General features: G+C 45.2%; 1 protein-coding gene across 2 annotated transcripts in view; it reads right to left on the bottom strand.

The window, feature by feature from the left end:
- Positions 1 to 24,529, bottom strand: part of LOC146797319 (laminin subunit beta-1-like) — a 398,209-nt gene that overhangs the window by 40,281 nt on the left and 333,399 nt on the right. For both annotated transcript variants that reach the window (XM_085624319.1, XM_085624320.1), the window contains exons 27-32: positions 22,319 to 22,503; positions 19,715 to 19,956; positions 18,174 to 18,377; positions 14,400 to 14,544; positions 5,000 to 5,207; positions 2,003 to 2,144 (exon numbers count right to left, since the gene is read on the bottom strand). In XM_085624319.1, the coding sequence (XP_085480445.1) occupies positions 2,003 to 2,144; positions 5,000 to 5,207; positions 14,400 to 14,544; positions 18,174 to 18,377; positions 19,715 to 19,956; positions 22,319 to 22,503 (1,126 nt within the window). The remainder of the gene's footprint in view (positions 1 to 2,002; positions 2,145 to 4,999; positions 5,208 to 14,399; positions 14,545 to 18,173; positions 18,378 to 19,714; positions 19,957 to 22,318; positions 22,504 to 24,529) is intronic.

The following is a 24,529-nucleotide window of genomic DNA, read 5'->3' as shown; positions in this document are numbered from 1 at the left end:
ACAGAAGGCTACTCCAAAAAAATGGTTCCCGCTCTTCGAAGTCACAAATTGTGCACAACCAAAATCACAAGGATACCCATGAGTACACAAGCAGATGAGGCCATGAGTTGCACACTTTGGGGTGGGCCAACGGGTGTGGAAGGGGCAAATGATAAATGCGCTTTCCCTCGTCCTTACCCCTGGGGACGGGGTTGGGAAAGGGTGAGGCGCAATTCAATCCCCTTTGTCTTTCTCCAATATGGCAACATGCATGCATTGTATGTGCCCTGCTGTAGTCATCATATGGCAACGTGCATGTCATGTTTCTGTACTCATCAGAGAGCACCATGCATGCACTGCATGTGCATTGCTGTGTTCCCTTCCATTCTATCTCATTATAAGAGTAAAAATTAAATGCTACATATTGCAGGGATTTGCTTTGATGCATGCTCTGTGCAGACATGTGATTGGAGGCCCTAAGTGCTGCTGACACTATTAGGGCCCCACTCCTCCCTCATCTGCAAGCAGGTTTCCATAGCATGGAGTCATGTTGCATGTGTCTCCGACCACATATGCAGGATGCAAGGGTCAGTGGAGCTCTTGAACTCCCAGGTCAGTCCCCTGCCTCAGGGTGTCTAATGAGCATGTCTTATTTGCGAACATGCCGAACATGCATGATGCCGCCCATATACAAGGAGGGCCTTGCCCAAAGTGCCGGAATGTAGCCAGTGGTTTATATATTGGGTCCATGTTTTCCACTCTCCAGGGGGCTAACAAGACGAGCTGCAAACCTTGAACCAGATCAAACATTTTTATCTATATATTATTTTGTGTAAAGCTGACTCTGTAACAGCCTGGCCTTTATGTGGTCCAGGGAAGACACGTCTTGGCAGTTCGGGACGGACTGTTCCCATGAGGCACAGGGTCAAGACTAATTTGCATATAGCTGTGTCTGAATTGGGGTGGCAAAGTGAGCTAAAGAACGATGATGGATTGAACCCAGATCTGTGACTGGGGGTGAGTGTCTGAAAAGTTTCAGTGCTCCGTCCATCATCTCTTTGTGTTTGCTTTATGTGACCCCATGAAAAGAAGACTCAATTGTGATGAACTGCTTTTACGGTCCAGAGGTACCACATGGACCACAATGTTGTCCATCCAGTTAGACACTCAGAAGACGTAGCCGGATTGAAAACCACTGTCACGTATACGGCATCTTTTGGAAGAGCTGGTCCTAGAAATGTGCAAAATGACCAGCCTTTGCCCCTCTAACTCCTTGAAGCGGGTGAAGGAAAAGTCTCAAATCTGCATACATTTTATTCCTGAAAATGTGGGAGGAAACATTTAGCAACAGAAAGAAATTGCAATCTCTTTTTCAAAAAATCACTAGAAGGGGTTTCTTTCACAGCGAATACCTATTATTATAACTACTTATATAACAGATATGCTTTAAAGTCCCTATATAACTTGTTTTAGATTTTTACATGAATAGCAACTTTTTAGAAAGCCGTTGAAAATGTTGTTAAAAGTTGGGGCTTGTTTCCGAAAAACTCTTAAAAAAGAACTTTAATATCTTAAAAATTAGGATTGATTATCAAATCCTTCTGAAATTATAATTTTTTTTATGGTGCATTGTTTGTTAAATAATTAGGTTTGTTTAACAAAGTGTCTTTTTATGGAAAGCGTTTAGCTAATAAAACTTTTACAAGAGATTTTACAAAGGTCTGTCTGAATGAGACACCATTGTGTCAATGATTTTAAGAGAAATTGTGTAGAATTTAATAAACTCATGAAAGAGTTTTCATATGAAGACAATTTCAGCGGGTGATAAAAAAACATCCTGCAGATCTCTGGCGACTGCACAATTATGCATGGTGTGATGTTACACAGTTTTAGTCCGAGTGTGTCCAGCTGCCAGGCACATTGGCTCTCACGAACGCATTCCCAGCTGCACCATCTCCTGACTATAATGTGTCATGCCACGGCTCTGCAAGGATATGAGCAAGGGAGAGATGGCCCGTCCTACCTCTTGTATACTGGTTTCAACACTCTTGATACTTTGTTTTGCCTTCTTCAGGGCATTCTCTGCTGTTGTTGTTTTATTTTTGGCTACGTCCAGGCTTTTCTGGGTCTCTGAGATACTTCCTTCCACTGCCGTTGCGTTGTTCCTATAAGAGAAAATGCAGGTTTCATTGACAGATAATACTCACAACCTCAATCATACAGGGAAGGGCAGAGTCAGATAAACTCGGGTGTTGCATGGCTGGGTGAAAAGTATGTTCAGTGGCTTAACGCTGCCTTGTAAATAAGACGAAGCCCCTATCGGCACTACAATGTACTGAAAAGTGACGTTCCTGTGGCGATAGGGGCTTGTAACTAGGCCCCCAAGTTCATTTGTTTAGGTCTTGTGGGTTAAGCCACGTTTCACATGCGTCTTTAGTGGCAACAGAGCATGGCCTAATTCCCTCCGACCAAACCGACATGCGCACTTGCAGTGCCACCTCTCCTCCTACGTAATTGCTGCTGTTGTCATGATGACCCCGTCCCCAAGACTCGGCTCCTTGAGGAAAAGTAAAAGGCTAATAACATTGTTTTATTATCATTTTATTTTTCATGTTTGCATCTGCTGGCTCTCAGCAGTGGGGCGACGCTCCCCCGCCCTACGGGAGGAGCCGCCTCTGGTTATGTTGTTCCGATGCAGCTGCAGTTGTGTCCTTTGCTATGTGTCTTTCTGTTTCAAACAGATAGATTTTGTGACACTCCTTTCGCATAGTCAAAACACAGAGCTCTGGGCTAGAATACATTATATGTTAACACAGATCAGATGAATACCCATTAAAAGTGTTCAGTCTTCAGGACCGCTTTCAAGAAGAGATGATCAGCCGCATCTCTCAGACTGAAGTCCACAGCAGTCCAGAGTTCAGGGCCATGGACTCCCAATGACCTGCATTACCAAAGGGGATGGTGGACGGAGCGCTTGAGCAAATCAAACACTCACCCCCAGTCACCTGATCTGGGTTTAATCCATCATCATTTTTTAGCCCACTCCGCCACCCCAGTTCAGACATGGCCATATGCAAATCAGTCTGACCCTGTGCCTCATGGGAACAGTCCAGCCCAAACTGCCAAGCGATGTCTTCCCTGGACCGGAAACAAGCATCCTGGGACCGGTTTCGGGTTCATAACCCTCATCAGCCAGGCTATCTTGAATCCAGTGGCAAAGTGAGCAAGCGACCCACGTCTGGGCATACCCTGCCAACTTAGGGCGAACAAAGCGATACCAAAGGGGATGATGGATGGAGCGTTTGAGCAAATCAAACACTCACCCCCAGTCAACTCATCTGGGTTTAATCCATAATCATTCTTTAGCTCACTCCACCACCCCAGTTCAGACATGGCCATATGCAAATCAGTCTGACCCTGTGCCTCATGGGAACAGTCCAGCCCGAACTGCCAAGCCATGCCTTCCCAATGACCTGCAGCCATCTTTTTTGTGATTTGCATGTTATTTTGTTGAAGATGGTGCTGATTGGTCAATCATCCTTCTGAGCTGGTCTGTGATTGGGTGCTAGGCTTTGAAGGAAGTAGAATTTTAGACGGTGCTCAGGATTTTGAATTTATTTATGGTTTGTACTGAGACCCAGTGGAGGTCTTTGAAGGCCGGTTTTGCATGGTTACGTCTCTAGAGAGTTCGGATCCTTCATTTTGCAGTCTTTGTAAAATTTAAACTATCTTTTTTGGAAGCCCTGACTTGATGTCGTCCAATCAACCTATGACTAAGGTTCTAGTCAATTCAATTTGATGAATGGATTGTACAAGTCGCAGGAACTTACTGAACAACTTCAATTGAAGGTTAAACTATCCCCAGATTTTTTTCTTAGGGGTGTGCAAAACTCCAGTAATTTACTTTCATGTAATTAGATGAAATTTCAAGAAAATAACATGAAATTATTCATAATTATGTGAAATGCAAATCTGTCACTTATTTTTGAGTGAAATGTGTTTTGTTCTCAATTTTTGATGCCTGGATCCATTTTGAGGTAAAAAATAGTGAGCGTAATAAACAGGTGATGCGAGCAACATTCACTTGCGTCCTGTCTGTGCGCGTTATTATCACGCACTTGCAGCAAAGTTTTTTAATGCGAACGGCAGGTAATTATGAGAAGATGTATAATGGCATATTTTCAGGAATTTTGCACAACAACCATATGCAATTATTTCTTGACCCTGTCCCAACTGGGACGGTCGCTCCCTCCCTATAATTCTGAACATATATCAGCATTAATCGGCCTTACGGGTGAGGCATAATTTGACTGAAAAAGATAAAGACCTGGCTTTTTCCAAGATCTTAAGATCCGTCGTTGTTTGTTTCAATTCCTCTAGCGCCAAGACGCCACGGCATAAGTGCGCTTTATAAATGTTTCAGTCAGTCAGACTGCTTATGGCACAGTGAGCAACGGCATCCACTTTGCTTTACCGACTTGTGCGTCCACCATTCAGAAAATGCAAGCTGCCTCCCACCGCACTCTATGCCCCTGCCAGGTGGACAGAGTCTCACAGGTCATGGACATCTTTGACCTCAAAACTGCATCTTCTCAGTGAGTACAAATGTATCTGTCTCTGACCTGTCGGCCTTAGAATAATTTTCACCATGTGATCAAGCAGGTAGAAGAAGCAGGGACATGGAGTGGAGGCGGAGACATGAGGTGGGGCGGAGACATGAGGTGGGGCGGAGCCAAGGAGAGTGGGACTTTGGACCACCTGCACTTGCCATAAAGTCCCTCACACCTACCCTCATCCACAGCAAGAACAGCCTCATCTGGAGCAACCTCACGCCCTGGGGAAGTTTTAATTGGAGCCCGACAGTGCAGAACGTACACACCTGAGCCGGAACCCTGTCCTGGGCAAGGGTTTCCAGACTCCCGTGTGAGAGTGGTTCTCATTGGGTTGCCGCATGATGAGCAAAGAAACCATAAATCACACAGCAGCGCTGTGCGAGTTGGCAGGCCTGCCTATCACTTACTTGGCAGCCACAGCCTGGTTGAGCAGGTCCTTGGCGACGGCCAAGCCCTCGGAGGTGCTGTTCAGGATCTTGTCCACTTCGCTGAGGTTGCTGATGCTGTCTTTGATCTCCTTCACGAGCTTGGTGATGTCGGCAGGACTGGCTGGTAGCTGGATGTTCAAGACCTGCCGCGCAACAAGCTCAATGCTCTCCGGATCCGCGCCTTCCTCTGCAGAAGAACAAGACATGAGAGATAGGAGCGTTGGAGGGTGTCATACAAGAATACGTATGGGCCAGTGCTTAATTTGTGCCAGTGATTTCCAGTGCTCGGTACCTGCACTTATTTGTATACACTGGTACCTACTGAGAATCCACCACATGGTGGCGCAGTTTGTGTGTCATTTATAAACAAACTTCATTAGTGGAGCATTTAATTGTTTAATTCATCATTCAAAAATTATAAAACTTGGATGTAAACCTGACGTTTTAAGTGGCATGTGGGTTACACCAACTGCAGCTGGCTCATGAGAAATACCTCGGGCCCTGGCACTAATCTTTTTTGCAAATTAAGCACTGGTATCGACAACACATAGTCTGAGTGGTGGCAGGTGATGGCCAGTAGGCATGATGTATAATAGTTAATGTATTGTAGTGCTATTGGTTGATGGGCAGAACACATACCTATAGAAGGTTCGGTGATGTCCAAGCACATGGTGGCATTCCTGGTAAGTGATACTGCTGATGAGATGCACCAGAGCGGCTTCATGTGCTGGGCACCCGCTATGTGTTGGTCATGGTGGGTGGTGGAGGAAAGACGTGTGATATAGAAGTCGTGGTGGGATGAGGGGTAGAACGCAGACAGTTGTGAATCACTGATAGATGTTGCGGATAACAGGTGAGGTATGGAAGTGCGGATAGTGAAAGTGCAGAATGCATGGGAAGGGATTGCGCAAATGCCCTGGGAGTGCAGCGAGCGTTTGCACCTCCTTTTTCTGCCCTTCTGTATTACAGGACGGGGAAAGCTGCCATACAAGTAAGAGACCGCTTCCTTGACATTGTGCAGGTGTGAAATGTGTGACTGCACCATGCGGTGTTACAGAATGGGCCGTGCAAGCGTCTGTAATCCGGGAGTGCCAAGAGGCTACAACAAGTGTGTGCAAATGCCCACTGTGCCAGTCTAGCTTTGGATGTCACATGGTGTTTATCATCTCCCCATGCCCCAAGCACCTTGCATGGCTCTGAGACAGTATCGACATGTAAGTAAAAATCTCACTGCACATTCCTATTCCACTTAGGGCCAGGTGCACAAAGACATTTTGCATTCGCAAATCCTGCAGTTTGAAAAATCACAGGACCTACGAGTACAGAATTCTTTTTTTCTATTTCCTAAAGCCATTTTGCTAGTGGGAAAAGCTTTTCCAACTCCCAAAATTCAAGTCTGGTCTCAAAAAGTTGGGGGCATATCAGCAAGGGCCGGCGATAATTATCGCTCAGCGCTCTTAGCGTGAGGATAATTATCGCCGGCTAGCGTGGATTTTTATTGCTGAGATAGCGTGCTATTAGCAACGCTTATCTCAAAAGCGATAAAAATCCTAGCGCTAACTGCCTAATGTGAGATTATCGCTGGAAACCCAGCGATAATCTCACGAAATGTGGCGTTAGCTTGCTGATAGGGCCCCACAAACTTAGCCATGATATCCACCTTCCATAGGATATCATGGCTAAGTCAGTCCTGAAGCAGGTGTAAGGCTTTATGATAGGAGAAATGTCGCTTAGCGACATTTCTCCTGTCATGTCAGGTCAGGAATGCCCACTTTGCATCTCATTAGAGATGCAGAGCTGGGCGTTAAGAATAGGTGCGCTAATGCAAGGTTTCACGCGTTAGCTTGTCCTTGCTAATTTGGCGATAAAATTATCGCTGCTTTTCGGCCGAAAACGGCCGCAAAAGGGGCGATAATTTTCTATCGCCGCCTTGTAAATATGCCCCGTGGTGGTCAAATTGCACCTATTTTTGCGCCGCTCTTTTAGTGCATCTGACTCATAGCGCTGCTGATCGGTTATTGCAGTAAAACTTGAGCCGAAGGGGTTAAATCTGTGCAGTGAGACAGAATCTCACAAGAGTGTCTGGGGGCGTAGGGGAAGTGGCAGTGTAGGAAAGGGAAGAGAACACAGGTCAATCGAAGAAAGTGTTCTTGGGAGGGATGCCCGACACAGTGATAATTGTTGAACAGGAAAATACCCCCATGTAAACATTGAAATATGGTGAAAATGCTGCCATCTTGTGGTCACAATACAGAGTACAGGTATAGCCTGTTAGTTTCTTTCCCATTATTTTGGGCACCTGCATTAAATACTGAATCAACAAGCATTAGTAAAGCCTATAGGTCTTGCCATTGGGACCCACTGGCTTTGCCAATGGTTGTTAGTGATGATGTACACCAGGACTACTCGCAAACATTATCCCAGGGGTCAAGAAGCATGGTCTGTTGTGCAGTCGAGGGCTGCACTGATGCATTGCTGGGGCTCAGGGGACAGGTGGATGTAGGAGAAGTGAAGGATGTACATGCTGTGGGATGGGAGTTGTGGAGTTAATATGAGGTTTTTATTCCATACTGCCCTCTAAATGATGCCCCTAGTCTCTTGAGGAGACACAGATTTGAGAGTAATGTACTATGTTGTATCTGAGTGGCCGTACCTCTACCATACCCTGGGGTAAGCCTTCTCTGCTTGCTACCGCTACCTTTAGCGAGTTAAGAGTGCAAAGAAAGTACATTTGGTATTGAATTGGAATGAAATAGAATCTTAGGCCTCAGAAGCTCCTTATGCCTTAGGTCCCTCATCTGGAAGCATTAGGAATGCTTAGAAAGAGGCTCTGTTAAAGTAGAAAGTGCTATAAAAACACTTTGTTACGCCTTGCACTATAAGTGTTGCTGATAAAGGGAGCATATTGGGTGGTTCTTCTCATAGTCATTTGTAATGTCCGCACACACACTTCCTTTATTGCTCTGGATTATATCACGGTGTCCTTTTAGATACTCGTGGAAAGCCCTCTGAATGTGTTCCTGCACTGTTTTCAGCCAATCCTATTAAAATCTGCTATGATGTTTTGCTGAGATATGAATTACAAATAACACAGCATACCTGCTTCATCTTTTTCAGCACCTGTGTGTCAGCTTTCAGTACTGAAGCTAAAACTGAGAAGTGTGTGGGAGATATTGGAGCAAAGTATGTTTAAATGACAGTACACTGCTTCCTTCAGAAACAGGATAGTTAAGATGTCCACCAACAAGGGCTCATGCATGAATGGACATGTTGTAATTGGCAGGCACCAGTAGTGCTGTAATAACTTTTAGAGTGGGGTGCGGCCATTGATGTTACATCACTGAAGTCCTAGGGACTGTGAAAAATCCACGGGTCACAAAAAACAAGTCCAGCCACTGTATTCAGCAGGAGAGTGATAAAGAGGTGGTTTGTAGCTGGTGGTACATTTTGGAGCACACTGCCACAGATGTATTACCAAAGCATGGTCTGGTAGCACACTGCCAAAACAGACAACACATTTTCTATTGAAATGACCATTACATTTGCACAGACATCCAGTTTTGCTAATAAAACTATACAGCGAACAAACGATAATGTGTGGAAATCGGAATCACCTAGTGTATTGACTTGTTTTGATTGTATTAAAATCTTTGTTTCCGCCCAACTTCAGAATTACAAATAAATGTGCTTCATTTGTGCTTTTTAGTTTGTACATATTCTGAAATATTTGTATAGTTAATTTGGAGGCATTTAAATTTTGCTGCGTCCTAGAAAAAAATAACATCATACAGCCTTTCCTTTCACGCTCCAATCACCAGCAAGATAGTCACAAAAATCCTCTCACTTGCAGTCAGAGAAAAAAAAGTAAACACCAAGCTCCCTTTAAACAGAATAAAGAGCAATGTTTTGGTAAGTCAGCCTGAAACTGGACCTCTGTCTTTGAATTCACAGCACATCTGACAGGATAAAACCAAAATGTAATGGCCGCTTTATTGCTCATTCGACTTCTGAACTGCAGCAGGGTTTTCTGGGAGCACTTCAGCACCCCACCCACCATCCCCACACACTTCTCTTTTTCCAGTGCCTATGGCGTGGGTGTTATGTTATATTACTGGGCATTTCTAGAGCCCGTGGGTGCTCCTGAGAGTGTCCAGTCGCTAAAGGGACCCCTTAACAGAACAGTGCACACAATGGCCGGTAAACCTCGTCTAATGTTGGAAGAGCCAAGGGGCATATTATCAAGCACATCGTTAAAATTATCGCCGCCTTAGCGGCAGAAAAGACAAACAGCACGTTTATTGCTTTCTGAGCTTGCATACAAGGGAGACAACTGAAAATACATGAACTCTTGTGAAGTTACATTTAGGGCAGAAGAGACTGGAGTACCACAATCGCGGTAGGAGCGACAGGGCAGCCTGCTCCACTGATATCCTGCCTTGAATTCTGAATTTGCAGAATAGTCTCTTGAGTTCGCGTGAACTGGTTTCGAGGCGGCAGCGCAACAAATCGCAGTGACTGAAAAACTAACTTAGTAAGGCGCCGTTACGGCTTTCACTTGAGTAAAATGCAATCTAGGTTTTCATGGGATGGGACACTAAATATTTTGACAAGATAAACAAATGCAAGAGACCAAGAGACTCCACACCATGTTGTTGTCTATTTAAAAACAGAAGCACCTTCACCTCGACTTGCAGTAGACCCAAAGTCCCTTTCATGGCCTTATATTTAAGCAGTCTGTATGTAACATCTCAGTACAATCGATGTAATATCTGAGCGACATGATGTCTTTGTAAAAATAGCTCTCATGGCACTGTGGGATTAGAAAAAAATGAAGGTAAGTGAACGGCTTGATTAAAAGGAAAATCTGTTTCAACTCTATGAAGAATTTAAGGGTAAGAAGGACAACTTGCACCGGTGATAAACCATGTATGGATTTCCTATGAAACTAGCATGAATTTCACTAGCCCCCCGAGTTAATATTATAGCCATGAAAAGACAAAAGTTCCACATCATATGAATGGCTTTGCAATAGGGACAAATCTACTTAGTCAGAGCCACACCGCACACACCTGGAAGAGCTTGCGTCCTTAAAAGAGGGAATACTTTATGCACGTCTACTAAAGGCATTTAATCACAGAGCGGATGAATTGCCATAAGTGGTGCTTGATTGCAATCACAGACAGATCGAATGGAAACGAACTGCACGGAAGGTTTGACATCGCAAGATGGATCATGCAGGACAGATGCCGCGGAGGGTTTCCCACCACTGAATGCAGAATCGCTTCCACGGGAAAGTGAGCTGCGCTGCTTTGTGGCATCTGCCAGGATGTAGGGAGGACTCTGGCAGTAAGGCTGGATGGCAGCTTTCCAAACTCAATGGAATTGGGATTTGGTGACCAGTCTTAGTCCTCCTGTCTGCACTGGAACGTCCATTATGGCCAGTCTGATCATTTTGGGAGGTCTAGTTAGCAAAGTTGGATGGGAACTGGTTGGGGACAACCGGAATCTTTTTAGTCCTGGCAGTAATCAATCTCTACATCACCCAAAGAGGCAATGAAACTGGAGGAGAAGTGAAGATGTACAAAACATTAATTGAGGTCATTTTCCAGTTAATTTTCCAAACTGAATTGATCAATAGGACATTTCCCAATGAGCCTTGCGCTGGAAAGTGCATGCAAAGTCTGTCCATTACACTTTGTCTGTCATAGCAAGCAAGTGGTGAATGGAAAACCGCACCCTTTCAAGGACAGTGTTGCTGTTCTCTCTGGAGGCCTCCTGCTGAGAGTGTCTGCTGTGGAAGATTAGTCACTTCAAGGCCAAATGCCAGATGGTCAGTGCTTCCCTCGAATGAGGGAAATACCTCATTCCACCTTGTTCAATGAATGAATACATTGTTGTTGTGTTGCCTTTGCAGATGAGCAATGTGGATATTTTTCTATTTTGAATATTGAATATGTTTATAAGCAGTTTGGATATTTGAATATCTTCATATGGTTCATCCTTTCTGCTCGTGACCAAGAGCGCTGGAATGCGGCATCACAAGTATGAGCTCCACCAGAATTAAAGAGACGCATCAGAGGGATCTTTACTTCTTGTTCTTGGAAAGATCACACTCTCTCCATTCACGGCGCAGGCTGCGTCGTACAACCGCCACAAATGCTCTTGAGCTTTGCAGGTGCCAATCTTGTCTTTCCAGTCTCCCATGGTTGATGGAACTGGTGGTCTAGTCATTCTTGTAAAGGCCTCGTGTGATGTCTGATTCCAAACACTTATTGTACTGTTCATGCTGTGAAAACATGATCAACAAGGAAATGACTCCTCCTCTGCAGGACAGCTGATGCCCAGACGTGGGTCCCTTGCTCACTTGGCCACTGGATTCAAGCTAGCCTGGCTGATGAGGGTTATGAACCCGAAACCAGTCCCAGGATGCTTGTTTCCAGTCCAGGGAAGACATGGCTTGGCAGTTTGGGCTGGACTGTTCCCATGAGGCACAGAGGCAGACTGATTTGTATATGGCCATGTTTGAACTGGGGTGGCAGAGTGAGCTAAAGAATGATGATGGATTAAACCCAGTTCAGTTGACTGGGGGTGAGTGCTTGCAATGTTCAACACTCCGTCCATCATCCCCTTTGGTTTTGCTTTGCCTCTAAATGAAAGAGGTTTTTCTGTTTCAGTCCTCAAAAAGATACTTTCATTGATGGTGTTGGTAACGACGTTTCCCAATTTGGAAAAACAATCAGTTGATGTAGCGGTGCAGTGTGGCAGAGAGAGCCCTATGATCATTTTAACAGATTTAATCTGCTTCGACAATCATCCAAACACTCGCACATGAAGCTGTTGTGTTTCCTGAAATGAGCAACTACCATGTCCCTGCATTTGGAGAAAGCCCGTAGAAGAGACCTCCCCCAAAGTAGAACCTCAAAGTGGTGAAACGTCCTCCAGATTTGAAACCTCAGCAACATCTGTGTGACGGAGGATGAGGACGTAGATGTCCTGAAGGTCCGATTTGCACAGCCTCTCCCCCGAGGTAAATGGAAGGAGTTCTCTCAGAGAAAGCCCGCTTCACGAATCCCACCATATTAATATTTTTATTGGTGAACCTTAACTCCGGGACGTGCCTTAAGACTCGAACAGAAGCTTTTTTCCCTCTTTTTGCTGACAACATAGAACTTTTTCTGCTAAATCGTCTGCCAGGCATGGCGGCTCCTTCTTGTGGTAACAGTTGTGCGTGAATTCATTGTTAACAGTGCCAACGTGGAGACATCTGTGTGGAGAAGGCGGTGCCTTATACTTTGTTTCTTGTCTCCCTGGAAGCGACCTACCTGAGCCGAGGAACATATACGGCCAGTTCAAGAATCAGGCATCAGTGGAACACTAATTTTGAGGGCAGAGAAGAATTTAAAGCATTCAGGCTTCAAACACTGCTGGTGTCTTCTCAAAAGTGGATGAGATAATATGTCCAGATGCCTTCCTGGCCATGCGCACATACCTGCAAGGATACATCCTCCGGCAAGAAGCCTGTGGGGGTCTTTCTAGCACCTCATCTGTGGGGGACAAAGGCTTTAGGGGTCCCCTGATAAGAGATGAGGCCCGCAGACGCAGTGTGGCGTGAGGCAATTGTCTCTAAGTTGTTTGAAGAGGCTGATGTATGAGGCAAAATGCCAGAGTGAACAAGGATTCTGGTTTATTTAAGCCGGGAGGAAAGAGACAAAGAAGCATAGTGGAAGCCGGACCAAAAAAGGTAAAAAAGCGATGCATTCACAGGGATCTAGACCTAATATTGGTTGTATGACGTTACAACGCATGCTTTTACCCCGCATGCCGTTACAACACAAGTTTTTAGAATGACTTGTGCTGGAGTTTAGTACACTTTACTATTGCAACTCCAGTCTGTGCAAAAGTAGTGAAGGCGTTGAGTTAAATCCAACATCTTATACCCCCTGCAGCAGCCATTTTGTTGTAATGGCATGTGGGGTAACAGCATGCTTTGTAAAGCATGCGTTGTAACGGTTGTTTCCCCTATTATCTCACCCTAAGCTCTCAAATCAAGTTCCACTTGTTTGAGAAACAAAAACCAACTACATAGGCAGGAATGAACCATTGCGTAGCGCACAGGCGGGTGTTTCTTACAAGCTGTTTGGTTATCGTACCTTCCAGCACCTTGTTATATCCAGAGAATACCAAACCGAGCACTGTGTATTGTTGTTCAGGGATGTCTTTGAGAAGGTCTGGTAACATAATAACCACACATAATAACATCTTGTTGTCATACAGCACATGTTATGAGCACACAGCTGCCTCAGCAAAGAGGCGTCCCAGCACCAAGGCAGCAACATGGAGGCTGATGACAGGAGAGAGACACTAAAACGAAGGGAAAAGATGACTTTTAATGGCCTTACGGAAAGCCACATAGTTATTCATGTCACGGATGGATAGTGGCAGAGTATTCCAAAGTTCTGTCATTGTAACAGGTGCTATTGTTATTCTTATACCAATGATGATACATATTTATTTTTGGTGAAGTTACTATGAAAAACAGAAGCCCCTTTTCAAGCAATACATAAATAATGAAATATTAAGCTAGTGAGCTATATACTACATTTTATTTTTAGTTGTTTCTAGTAAAATGCAGAAAAAATACTTAAGGATTTTGATCCGGTGGTGGGGATTGTTGAAGACATGTTTTGCAGCGTTCAGAAGGGTATTTGTTCTGCAGAAGTGAGAGGTTTTTGAAGGTGTTGCCCGCAATGCGCATCTAACAATAGGCCCTGATTGCAGTTAGAATGTTTAGGATATATTTCCATTTCATGAATAATGAAGATAGCTCAGAAGAGTGCTTGGGGGTGTCTCTATCTAAATGCATTGTGGTGTTTAGAAGTTTAGTAGCTGGGAGGGAAGTCACCCCGAGACTAGACTTCTTGTTAGGAAATTCAGAATGTAGGGCACTGATGCAATTTCTAATAATGATTAAAAAAAAATTGGGGGGAAAGCCATCATCCCTGTGAAATGTTTTTGTTGAACCACTGTTTACTGTGAAGTAAAAGCAGCCATTCATGAAATATTGTTATTTAATGTGATTTGGTCTGTAGAGTATAAATACACACTACAGGGGCTTTAAGAGGACATGGGGGGCTATTCACAATAAAGTAAAATTTTAAAAAAATGAATCACCTTATGAAAACGGAAAGAGGAAATGGCCATATGTACACTTTCCAGGCCGGATGTGAGCAAAAGCTCGTTCACTGTAGGTAAAATAAAAGAAGGACAAGTGTAGTGAAAAAGTTGCGTCACTGGACTTGTTTTCAGGAGATGACAGACCACTGTGTGCGAGGTAAAAACGACCCTATTGTTCAATAACGTCACAAGGAAGTACCCATACCCATCAGGAACTCTTTAATCTTCTTAATGAACTCGCGCAGCTTCTGGGTGGAGTCCTCCATGCGCCGCTTGGCATTCTGGGCATTGGTGAGTGTGGCCTCGCTCCGGCTCTTCGCCTCTCTGGCTATTCCTTTGATCTCTTGAATCTGGGGAGAAGTGAGAGGACATCCGTCTAAGCAACAGGACAACATTTGTCGCAGGCCATCCTCCGTGCTAATGCAACACTGCACTGAATCTAATTAAACGTCATTTCCCTCTGTCGAGGCCGCTAACAATAGTTAATGACCTCTATTGAAGGAGTTAAGCATTTTAATTGACCGACCAACAACTATAGATGCAGTGAGGACGCATAATGAGGAGAAAATGTAATTGCAAGATATTCACACCTGGCTGAAGACAATGTGACCCACATGTGACCCCTATCATACCCCCTCAGCCAGACAAACCTACCCTCTTTATTAGCCCGCCCCCATCCTTGCTTTAGACTTTCAATGCATTTACAATGCAAATTAGCAACAGTTGTTTGCAGCATTTTAAGTCTTTCGATTGACTCAGCCAATCTCCTCGACCCATGATGCAAGATGTCACTATAAATTCATTTGCTGTGCACAATACCGCCATCTAGTGGTTTCGCTCATAAACATCAGTTTGTTCGCGTTGATGTGGACATGGACTGTGTGTGGCCTAGGATCATTCACTCACTCATGATTGTGCTCCCGTTTTCTGTTTTTACAGATTTTTACAGATAAATACATACAGGAAAACATTTATTATCATGCACAAACCGGTGTGGCAACACAGTTTTTTCTGGAAATTCTCATATTAGTAAGGGAGATCTCGGTCAGAAAGATAATTGTACATCCCAACATTAGTTTGGACGTGAAATTACCACCTCACCATTACCGATACACTCGTAATGAGAGTCCTCAAGTTCATGTAAAGCTCTCAGTGCCAGTTTCCAGTTGCTTCGAAGCGCTAATGAGGAGATAAAAACACAAGGAGGTGAGGATCTATGGGACGTACTTACAAGGGGAGAAGGCTTATGTCCCCCGCCCTAGCGACATATCAGGGAGCGGTAGAGCCTCGGTGGGGAAACAGGCTGTAACCTGGCTGTGGTCATGAGTGGGGTATGTGCTGGTAGAGGCTAACGGCCCTTGTCCAGAGGCTATGCTTAGTTAGTGAGATTTGTGGGGGTGGCGGGATTGGAGGGTGAATGTAAAATTCCCCAACTCTTGAAAAGCAGTGGGCTGCAGGGTGCAGGGGGGGGATGATCAAGGTTTGGGGTGGACTCCTCCCATGAGGAACAGGGTCAGTATTGCTTTGCATTAGGTGGTCCTCTGTCTAGGGTGGCACAGTGGGTGAAAAACTGGATTTGAATGCTACCCTGGGCAATTGCCAGTGATTGGACTATTTGCAAGCATTCATTTTATCACCTTTTGGGTGTTTGGTAGCCAGTAGTATTCTGGAAGCCTAGACTGGCACAGCTTACTACTGCCAATGCCTGTGAATTCCAAAAAGTAGTACATTTCCACCCATTCAAGGAGTACTTATACAGGTGCAGACTTACTACTGTTTTTTTTAAACAAGACACCGTATATATTTCTGGAAACTGTAATCCTGGCTCTTCCCAGTGTGACAGTAAGGTGTGTGTTTGTCGGTGTGTACTGTAGGTTTTTTTTTGCCTCTCTTGCGCCAGGACACTTCTTGGAGTAGCCGTGCTCTTTACAGTTCTCACCATTCATTCATTTAAGATCCCAATCCAAAAAATAAACAAATTAAAACCACTAAGTGAAATGAGAACAAGGTGAAAAACTGACACCGATACAGCAGACCCGACTCAGGGCCCCCAGTCCCAACTACAAAATCAAGAATGCATTAGAGGGGCACTCACTCCCCAAATACCCTTGATAAACCTACACTGGTACCCGTTCCCCCGCATTCTGGTAGTCCTCCCTGGGAACCCATGACTATAGTCAACTACGGCATAATGGCTCCTTGACACAAATCTTCCATTTTCCACATGATTTACGTGTTTTGAGTAAAAGATTTTGTATGCGCTGCCACAGCCATGACTTTATAAACTGCTTTGCTCTCTCCGCACAGCGGTCAGATAGGGTTCCTCACACTTCAACATGTTGTAGATTCCGATTGGCTGGAGTTTGGATCATCATAATGATGTGGATAGGTTGGATAAAGTTATAATGAATGTCAAGGTAAATGAATGCTCATATGTGTGCTGCTGTTTATGATGTTACTGATGGTCCCAGTCTGGCGACATGCGGGAAGGGTTCAAGCATGTGGATTTATGAAAGATCCAGTGCTGGAGAGGACGGAATTCACACCCTAAACACCCCCGATGAAGCTACACTGCTGCCCATTGCGCCTGGTTCTGGTAGTTCTCCCTGGGAGCTCATGACTACAGTCATCTACAGCAGAATGGCTTGAGTTCCTGCCCTGGGTTCACTTATTTAAAATGTATTTTCACTGCACGCACTCGCCTTCGTCTCTCTACAAGAAGCCTTGACGGTAGAGTTGTGAAATCATTGCATGTAGGCAGGTCTCCCAGTTTCTAGTCCTCGTGATTTATGGCCCCATGCACTAAGCCCGAATTGCAAATAGAAGACGGTGCACAGGCACATTAGTAGGGTGTGCTCAGTGCTGAGCCATGCGGCTAGTTTGGTTCTAGAAGGCCGTGCACAAACAAAGCCATTAAACCGTTAGGCATGTATAAAACAAACATAGTGTAAAAATATGATAGACCCGTCAAACTAAAGAAAAAAGTGCATTTATTTAAAAATGTGGAAGCATTTCACCTTAGTATATCAGATTATATCACTGCAGACCTTTAATAAAAGTGATAGTTTTTAGAAATATTCATGGTTCGCCCCCGGTGACAATGACATTAGTGAACTAAGAGGCACGTCAGTAGTGATGTAAACCCTAAACGTGGCTTAGGATCTTATTATCGATGGAGCAACATTACAATCTATTCAACAAAATGTAAGAAATGCTCCCACTGCACACACTGTGAGCTCAAGTATTTAAAAGTGCGCTCATATATGATAATAAATAAAAAGGAAGTTCTGTGAAATAAAATATCTGACTAGGGTCGCACAATTTGGACAAACAGGGAAGCCGGCACTGATTCTAGGTTATCTGGTTTCACATTTTAAAATTTCATCTAGCAGAGCGGTATTTCTGTCTCTCTCTCCCTTTCCCCTTTACATGGATGGAAACTGTTTTGCTTTTCAAAGTGAGAAAATCAGTTACGGCGATAGCAGTCCCGACTCAGGCCCCACAGAACCAACTACTAAGCCAAGAATACATTCATTAGGGGGGTGTCCCATCCCAAACACCCCCTTAAAGTGCCCCCCCTGCTTGTGTCCCAGTAGCTTCAAGGCACTTTAGATTACAGTCACTGTTGAAAATAATACCAGTGTTGGGCTAACAAAACCCATTTTCAATGAACATTTTAAAATAAAGTCTCCAAACTTGTGGAGCCCCCAAGCTAGGATGATAATTCATCCAGGGTTCCAACATTCACAGGAGGCGTACCAGGATTGTCAGACCTGAAGCCTTTACTCCCACAAAGACAAGTCTTGTGTCTTCATCAACTCTTCCAAGCTGATGGCTCAAGGGGGTGAGTACACACATTGCACCTGTGATCTTAATGGAATCTGATGCACAAGTGTCACCTTCACCTCTGCATCACTCCCTCCCTTCTGCTCCTTCCCTCTCCTCCCTCCCTCCCTCAGTGTGGACATCAGTCACCTACCCGCTGCGCCATGTTGGACAGCTCAGTCGCAGTCCTCTCCAGCTCTCTCGAGAGGTTCTGGCTCCTCTCTAGTGCCTTCATGGAGACAGGCAGGGCGCCCTGGCAGTTGTCTCCACCACATTTGCGCTTTCCAAAGTCATCCCTGCAGTTGGCTCCACCGCAGGGTGCAGTGTCGCAGCTCTGGTCGCCGGGGGTGCCACAGATCTAGAGGCAATCACAAGCAAAAAGCACCAGAATTAAACAAAAAAATAAACTCATCGCTTATCGCCACACCAGGCACGTCTTACATTCCTGGCTGGTTATCTGGCTTCCGCAACAAGATGCCACTTCACCATTCGACCAAGCCACAGATCCCTTTACTAATGCTCTCAAGGTTTACTGCCATCTGCGACAGGACAGTTTGAAGAGCCAGAGGTACACAGGGGTGCACGTGGAGAGCTTTGACCAACATGTCCTTCTACAACCATTCATGTTCCGGACTCACCTGGACTAAAGTCCTCAGAGGTGGAGACCACATCTTCAGTGGTTGAAGTCAGAACCCAGTCCCAAAGTTCTGAGGGCTTTTCTCCAAGGCTGGACTCCACTTGGCCTTAAGTAGGAGCAGAGCCCAAGGTGACCAGGAATGTTGTAGTAGGGTCAGGAAGACTGCTAGGAATGTAGGTGGTCTGACAGTCAAAGAACATTCCTTAACCCCTTCATCCTCTACACACACACTTTGGTGACCATTTTACTCTCACCAGTTGTAGGGTGGATCTGCGCATCCCTGTGTTTTGAGAGATACGTTGAGTGTTTAACTGAGCAGTTCACTAGGGAGGAAGTGACACAGCTCACACAGCTCCATGCCCAAGTGTTCAGTACAAAAGAATCGTCACCTTCAGAGGAGGAAAGTTGTCTTTGCTGCTGTTCAGCATCCCTTCATGGATAGAAGGGGAACATGGTAGGCAAGAAATGTGAAATACACTGAAAACTGAGGTCAACATAGAAGCAACTGTTGTATGTATAGACTGGTCCAGATGTAAAGAAGAAAAACACTGAACTCAAGGTATGTGGAGGACAGCAGGCCAGAAGTACGTTTACCATCACGCGACGTTCTGTACTCTGATGTCTCATGTAATAAAGGCCATAGCATTCTGTACTCTGAAGTCTCATGATAAATGTCAGAGCATTCAGTACTCTGACGTCTCATATAATACAGGACATAGCATTCTGTACCCTGACGTCTCGTGCAAATAGGTCATGGCATTCTGCACTCTGACATCTCATGGAATACTGGTCAGAGTATTCAGTACTCTGACATCTCATGTAATAAAGGCCCATTCAGTACTCTAACGCCCTTATATAATTCAGGTCATAACATTCTGCACTCTGATGTCTCATGATATTCCACTTTTCTCCACTGGCATCTTCAGTGAGCGATAACTTCAGTAATAACGCTCACTCAAGCCACCAGCTGCACACACTGGCATTGGCGGCCATCTTTCCCCCTGAGTTATTCACCTTTGATTTTCCTTGCATACAAGCTACCCTCTGTTCCATCTTACCTTCTCATTGATGGAGAAGACATTCAGCCCTTGGGTCTTCTTCTGCAGGTCCTTGAGGGCCCTCCGCTGTGCTGCTGTGTTCCTCTTGAATGTGTCCTGGTTCTCCTTCAGGACCTGCTCTGTCTCGAGACGCGTTCTTTCGGACTGACCGACCGGGCTATTGGGACCCAGGACGGAGTCGTTGGCCAGCTTCCAGGCTTCGTTGGACTCAAGGTAGGACCTGAGGATGCTGCTGCACGACTCTGAGTGGGAAGAGGTGGAGATGTGCCAGTGTCAGTGGAGGCAGGAGGTCGGTCCACTCATGTCACCCCAACTCCCTCGCCCAGAAACCAATACATAACAGAGGGGAAGAGAGCGTGCATAATATGTCATGTGCATACGGACAGTACTGTGCACTGCTGTAAGAGGAGTGGAGATTCTTGTCTCTCTTAGTAAAAAAGAAGAAGTTGAGAAGGTTCTCGTTCTATAAAGTTGTGAAGGAAAACACCATACCCCACTATAAGATACATGAAGGAGAGTGACACTTAATTTCTACTATTTTGGTTTTAAAAAGGGAACTTTTTGAATAAAATAATGGGATTAAAGTGTGAGGCAGGTTCTTCCACTGAGAATGAGTGGAAATGTGTCTTGTAAAATATCATCTTGTTTTTTATTAACAACCAAACATAGCATGTGGATTGTTTACAATACTGACATCAATAGGAGCAAAGGTCTCAAGTGAAGGACCCTCAGGAGGCGCATGGACATAAGCATGCCAGGGTGACAACAGTTGTGGTGCATTGCGTGGATGGGTCCCTTCATACAAAGTGTCAGACTGTGTCGGCAACAGCACACCAATAGTCATTTCAAAATCCCCTCATTCTTCATCACACAAATCATGCATCTGTTCGTGGTACCCAGATTGTTTATCCATTTCTGCAGGCACCTGCGTCCCCCATAGACTGACGTTTCTTTGGCCATGCACACAATCATCTCCCTTTTCCATGTGTCTAGACCTGACAGCTGACTCCCCCTCAATCCTGGACTATATCTCGTTGAGGCAGCATCAGACCCTTCCTCATTCGGCCATTTTATATCTCGACAGGTCAATCTCACCCATGAGATCTAAAACAACCATGGGGTGAGTCAACGTTACCTCTACCCGTACAATGATTGCAAGTTATGTGTTCACTGCCTTAAAAAAAAAGTATGATTAGAAAGTACCCTCCCTAGTCTGGCTGCGCGTTCTCCTATCCATTCTGTGGGGACAAGCTGGACCTCGAGGAGTAGCCGGCGTGTGTAATCTTGGGTTGCCTAAGCCTCAAACTGGACTGCACAGCAATCCCCCTCGTAAGATCATGAGAGCATCGCCCCGCTCTTCATCTTCAACTGGGCTCAAGTCAGCCACCAATCTGTCCTCAAGTCTCAAAAGGAATCTGATGTGGCATACAATACAGTTCTACCTATTCTGGAGATGGTGACATATAGGAATGCCTACCTCAGAATGCCTCCTTTCTTGCCTCCACTAGGCTGTGGTCTAGTTTGTCTTTCTAGTTCACGTTGTAACTAAGCGGGCGCGTTGGACGCTCAAATAGAAATAAAGCTTAAACTGGGCCAAGTCAAATTCTGTTGGAGTTCAGTGCAGGGCTTCAACCTGGCACCTCCACCACAATACCCAGTTTGAGATGCGAATGATATTCTGGTTCTTCTGCCCCCTGTCCAGACCTTCTAGCTCACCAGGCAAGCATCCTCCCACAGTGGGCTGACCACCATGACCTTGCCATTCCATTCCACCATTTCCCCAAGCTTTAATTACATGGATGTCAGGTGTGGCAAGGATCTGACAACCATACCCCAGGAAAAAAATTAAAATAGGTTTGATCACTGATGGCCAACCTCTCGCGTCAGACTTAGGGTTCCTCTAGAGGGCAGTAGGCCAGTCACTGTGACTGCCAAGGGAGCTGCGGAGTTCTCAGCCCACAGACAGGGCACTACCATGCTCACTTCACTGGTTGATTGACACAACTTTAATAACAATATCAAAGGGCAGATACTTGCTCAGAAGTAACTTTCTAAAGTTACACTTCCACTTTCAATTGTATGATGTAAAGAAAGTGCATAAAGAAAATCATCTTGAGTAGAACTTCCCCTCTCAAAAGGGACAAGAGCAGCTTTCCCCACATACAATATCTTCCCTGATCCTTTTCACGATTGTGGTGAGGCCCTCGTGGAAAAATGGATCCTGACCCCTGCCATTTTCTATGCCTAGGTATTCACTGGGAGCATTAATCGTGCTCCATGTGAATACCTAAGAGAGAGAGTGAGTAAGAGAGAGCACTTGGAGGTAGCAGGGATGCTGATTGTTCATCCTAATTCTGCTTCTCAGGGGTGCATGATGGTTGTGTTTGGAGTTCTGAACCAAGGTTTGAGCTTTAGAATGGACGAGCGCCTTCACTGGTAGCCAAAGTAAGACTTTTATGAGTGATGGGCATGAGCGAAGGGACCGAGAAGAAATGTGGGTATGAGAATGTTTCCATAACAAACCTCTTCAAGGACAACTGTCTGCAGGTGCCATTCTAGCTGCCTCGCGTGCATGACTGCGCTGCTCTTTAAATTCTCTCATACCGTTAAATCCTGAGGCCAGGATGGCCTCCAGCTGCTTCTTCAGGTTGGACACAGACGCGTTGAGGTTTCGGACCTCTCCCATTAGCACGTCCAACCTGCCTCTCTGCGATCTGTCCTCCGATGTGATCTTGTTGAGACGTTTCTCCAGGGCGTCCAGCTGCTGGCACAGTTGGGACATGTCTGCCCTGGAAAGGCAAGATGGATTGGGAGAGGATTTACAGGACAGAAGACTTCAGAAAATCACAGACCGCATTTGACAACTTCACGCTGTCAAAGGGAACCAGTAAACGATTTGCTCAATACAAACACTCTGGGGGACATTTTCAAAAAAGTCACGCAACACAGCGCAGCCCCCCACGAGGCTGCGCTGCGTTGCGTGACTGGGAGGGAGCAGGAGAGCGCCATATCTTCAGAGATATGGCTCTCTCCTCCCCTTTCCCTTAAGCCGGTGCTGATGTTAGCTGCCATGCACCATGAACACACCTTAGCGCCGCAGCGCTAGGGTGTGTGCATGAGTGTAGCATAGGTTTTGTACAGGAAGGGTACCCTTCCTGTACAAAATACTATGCTAGGCGTGATGCAAAGCTTTTTCCACTTTGCATACATGTTGCACAGTGCAGCACGCATGGAAAGTCGGAAAAGCATGGAGAAATGAAAGCATTTCTCCTGTTAGCGCCTCCTTTGAAGGGGCGTTATCTTTTTGCGCAAAACCCTGTTTACAAATCTTTGTAAATATGGTTTCGCGTCAAAAGGCATGGGTGGTTGCATGAGAACGCCCATGTACCACCCAGGTAACGCCCCCTCAGCGCAATGTAACGCAAAGCAGTGCTTTGCGCTACTAACAGGGTACTTTCTAGCGCATCACAAGTTTTGCACTGGAAAGAAAATAGCAACAAAAAAAAATGTGCGCTAGTTTGCACCACTTTTGTGGCGCTAAACCAGCGCAAAAGGTTTGAAAATGTCCTCCTCTGAGTCCTAACAATTATTAATACCAAATTCGCAAACGCTACACTAGTGTTTCTGCGCATGTTAAATGCTGTTCAACCTTGAGTTCGGATCTTTATTATCTGACAGCACTGACGTCTTGGATATAAGACTTAAATAGCTTATTGAGTTAATGTGCTCGCATCTGAGAAATATTGGTAACTTCCGGGAGAAAGTCTCCATTCCCAGGTACATGCTGACTGGCCTTCGCACCCTTTCCAAGAGGTGAGGTGTGGTCTAGTGGCTAACTTTGTTAACTTAAGAGAGACTTGGGTTAATTATCTGCTCCTGAACTAACCACACCTTTTGGGATTATGTGGAAATCAATTATTATCTGCTTAGTTCCCTTACCTACAAAATGGGAGAGATATACATAGCACTGAATATTTCTGTTCAGCTTGGCAGTCCTTAGAGGTGATACAGTTTACTGTGTTGTGATATTCAAGTCTGTGGCCACATGCTCAGATGTTCAACCGAATGAAAGGGGTACCTTAGAAATGGGCCATGGTAAAATGCTCTTAGCACTTCAAGACCGTGATGAGTCATTGATGAGTGCATGTCAATTATCACTATTAAAATCACGATTATATTTAATAAAGAATGACATGATTTTGATATAAGGAAAACAATAAAGTGATGGGTTGATTGCTTGAATTAAGCTCACATCACTGGTAATTATTGTGGGTAGGAATAAGGGGTGGACGCAACTTGTGGAGTTTCACTCCATAGAATTCTGCGAGCTACCTAAAAACTCTGTGAGATTTGAGTTTGGTATGCCACACTGCTCATTTTGATTTTTAGCGTCCGAAGCTTCTCTCGCTTTGTAAAATAAGTGCAAACGGCCCCACGCGGTGCTGCTTCTTTCTCCCACTCGAGTAGATTTTCTACTCGGGCAGCAGTTGTTTCAGCACTAGCGGCAGCTTTCTCAAAGTGAGTGGTAGCGACCTGCTACGACCTCCTGCGCTGAGAAATCTCCCTGGGAGGTTGTCTATCGCTCGATTTTCACGCTCACGCTCACCAACCTATCCTTGGCGAGATGCGCGTTAGAAAAAACTCTGCCACACATTGTTTTGCGCTCTGGCAAAACAATGCGAACTCCGACGGAGGAGCAGACTTTACCGCCCACTCCTAGTAGCAATACAGCCAATCATTTTTTTGCCACCTCTGTCTTGGTCCTGCTCGAATAGGAACAGTACAGCTGTTCAATATGAACAGTTCAGCCGAACT

This window comes from Triturus cristatus, chromosome 9, assembly GCF_964204655.1.
Source record: "Triturus cristatus chromosome 9, aTriCri1.1, whole genome shotgun sequence".
NCBI classification, from domain to species: Eukaryota; Metazoa; Chordata; class Amphibia; order Caudata; family Salamandridae; genus Triturus; species Triturus cristatus.
This window is presented reverse-complemented; position numbering and strand designations above follow the sequence as displayed.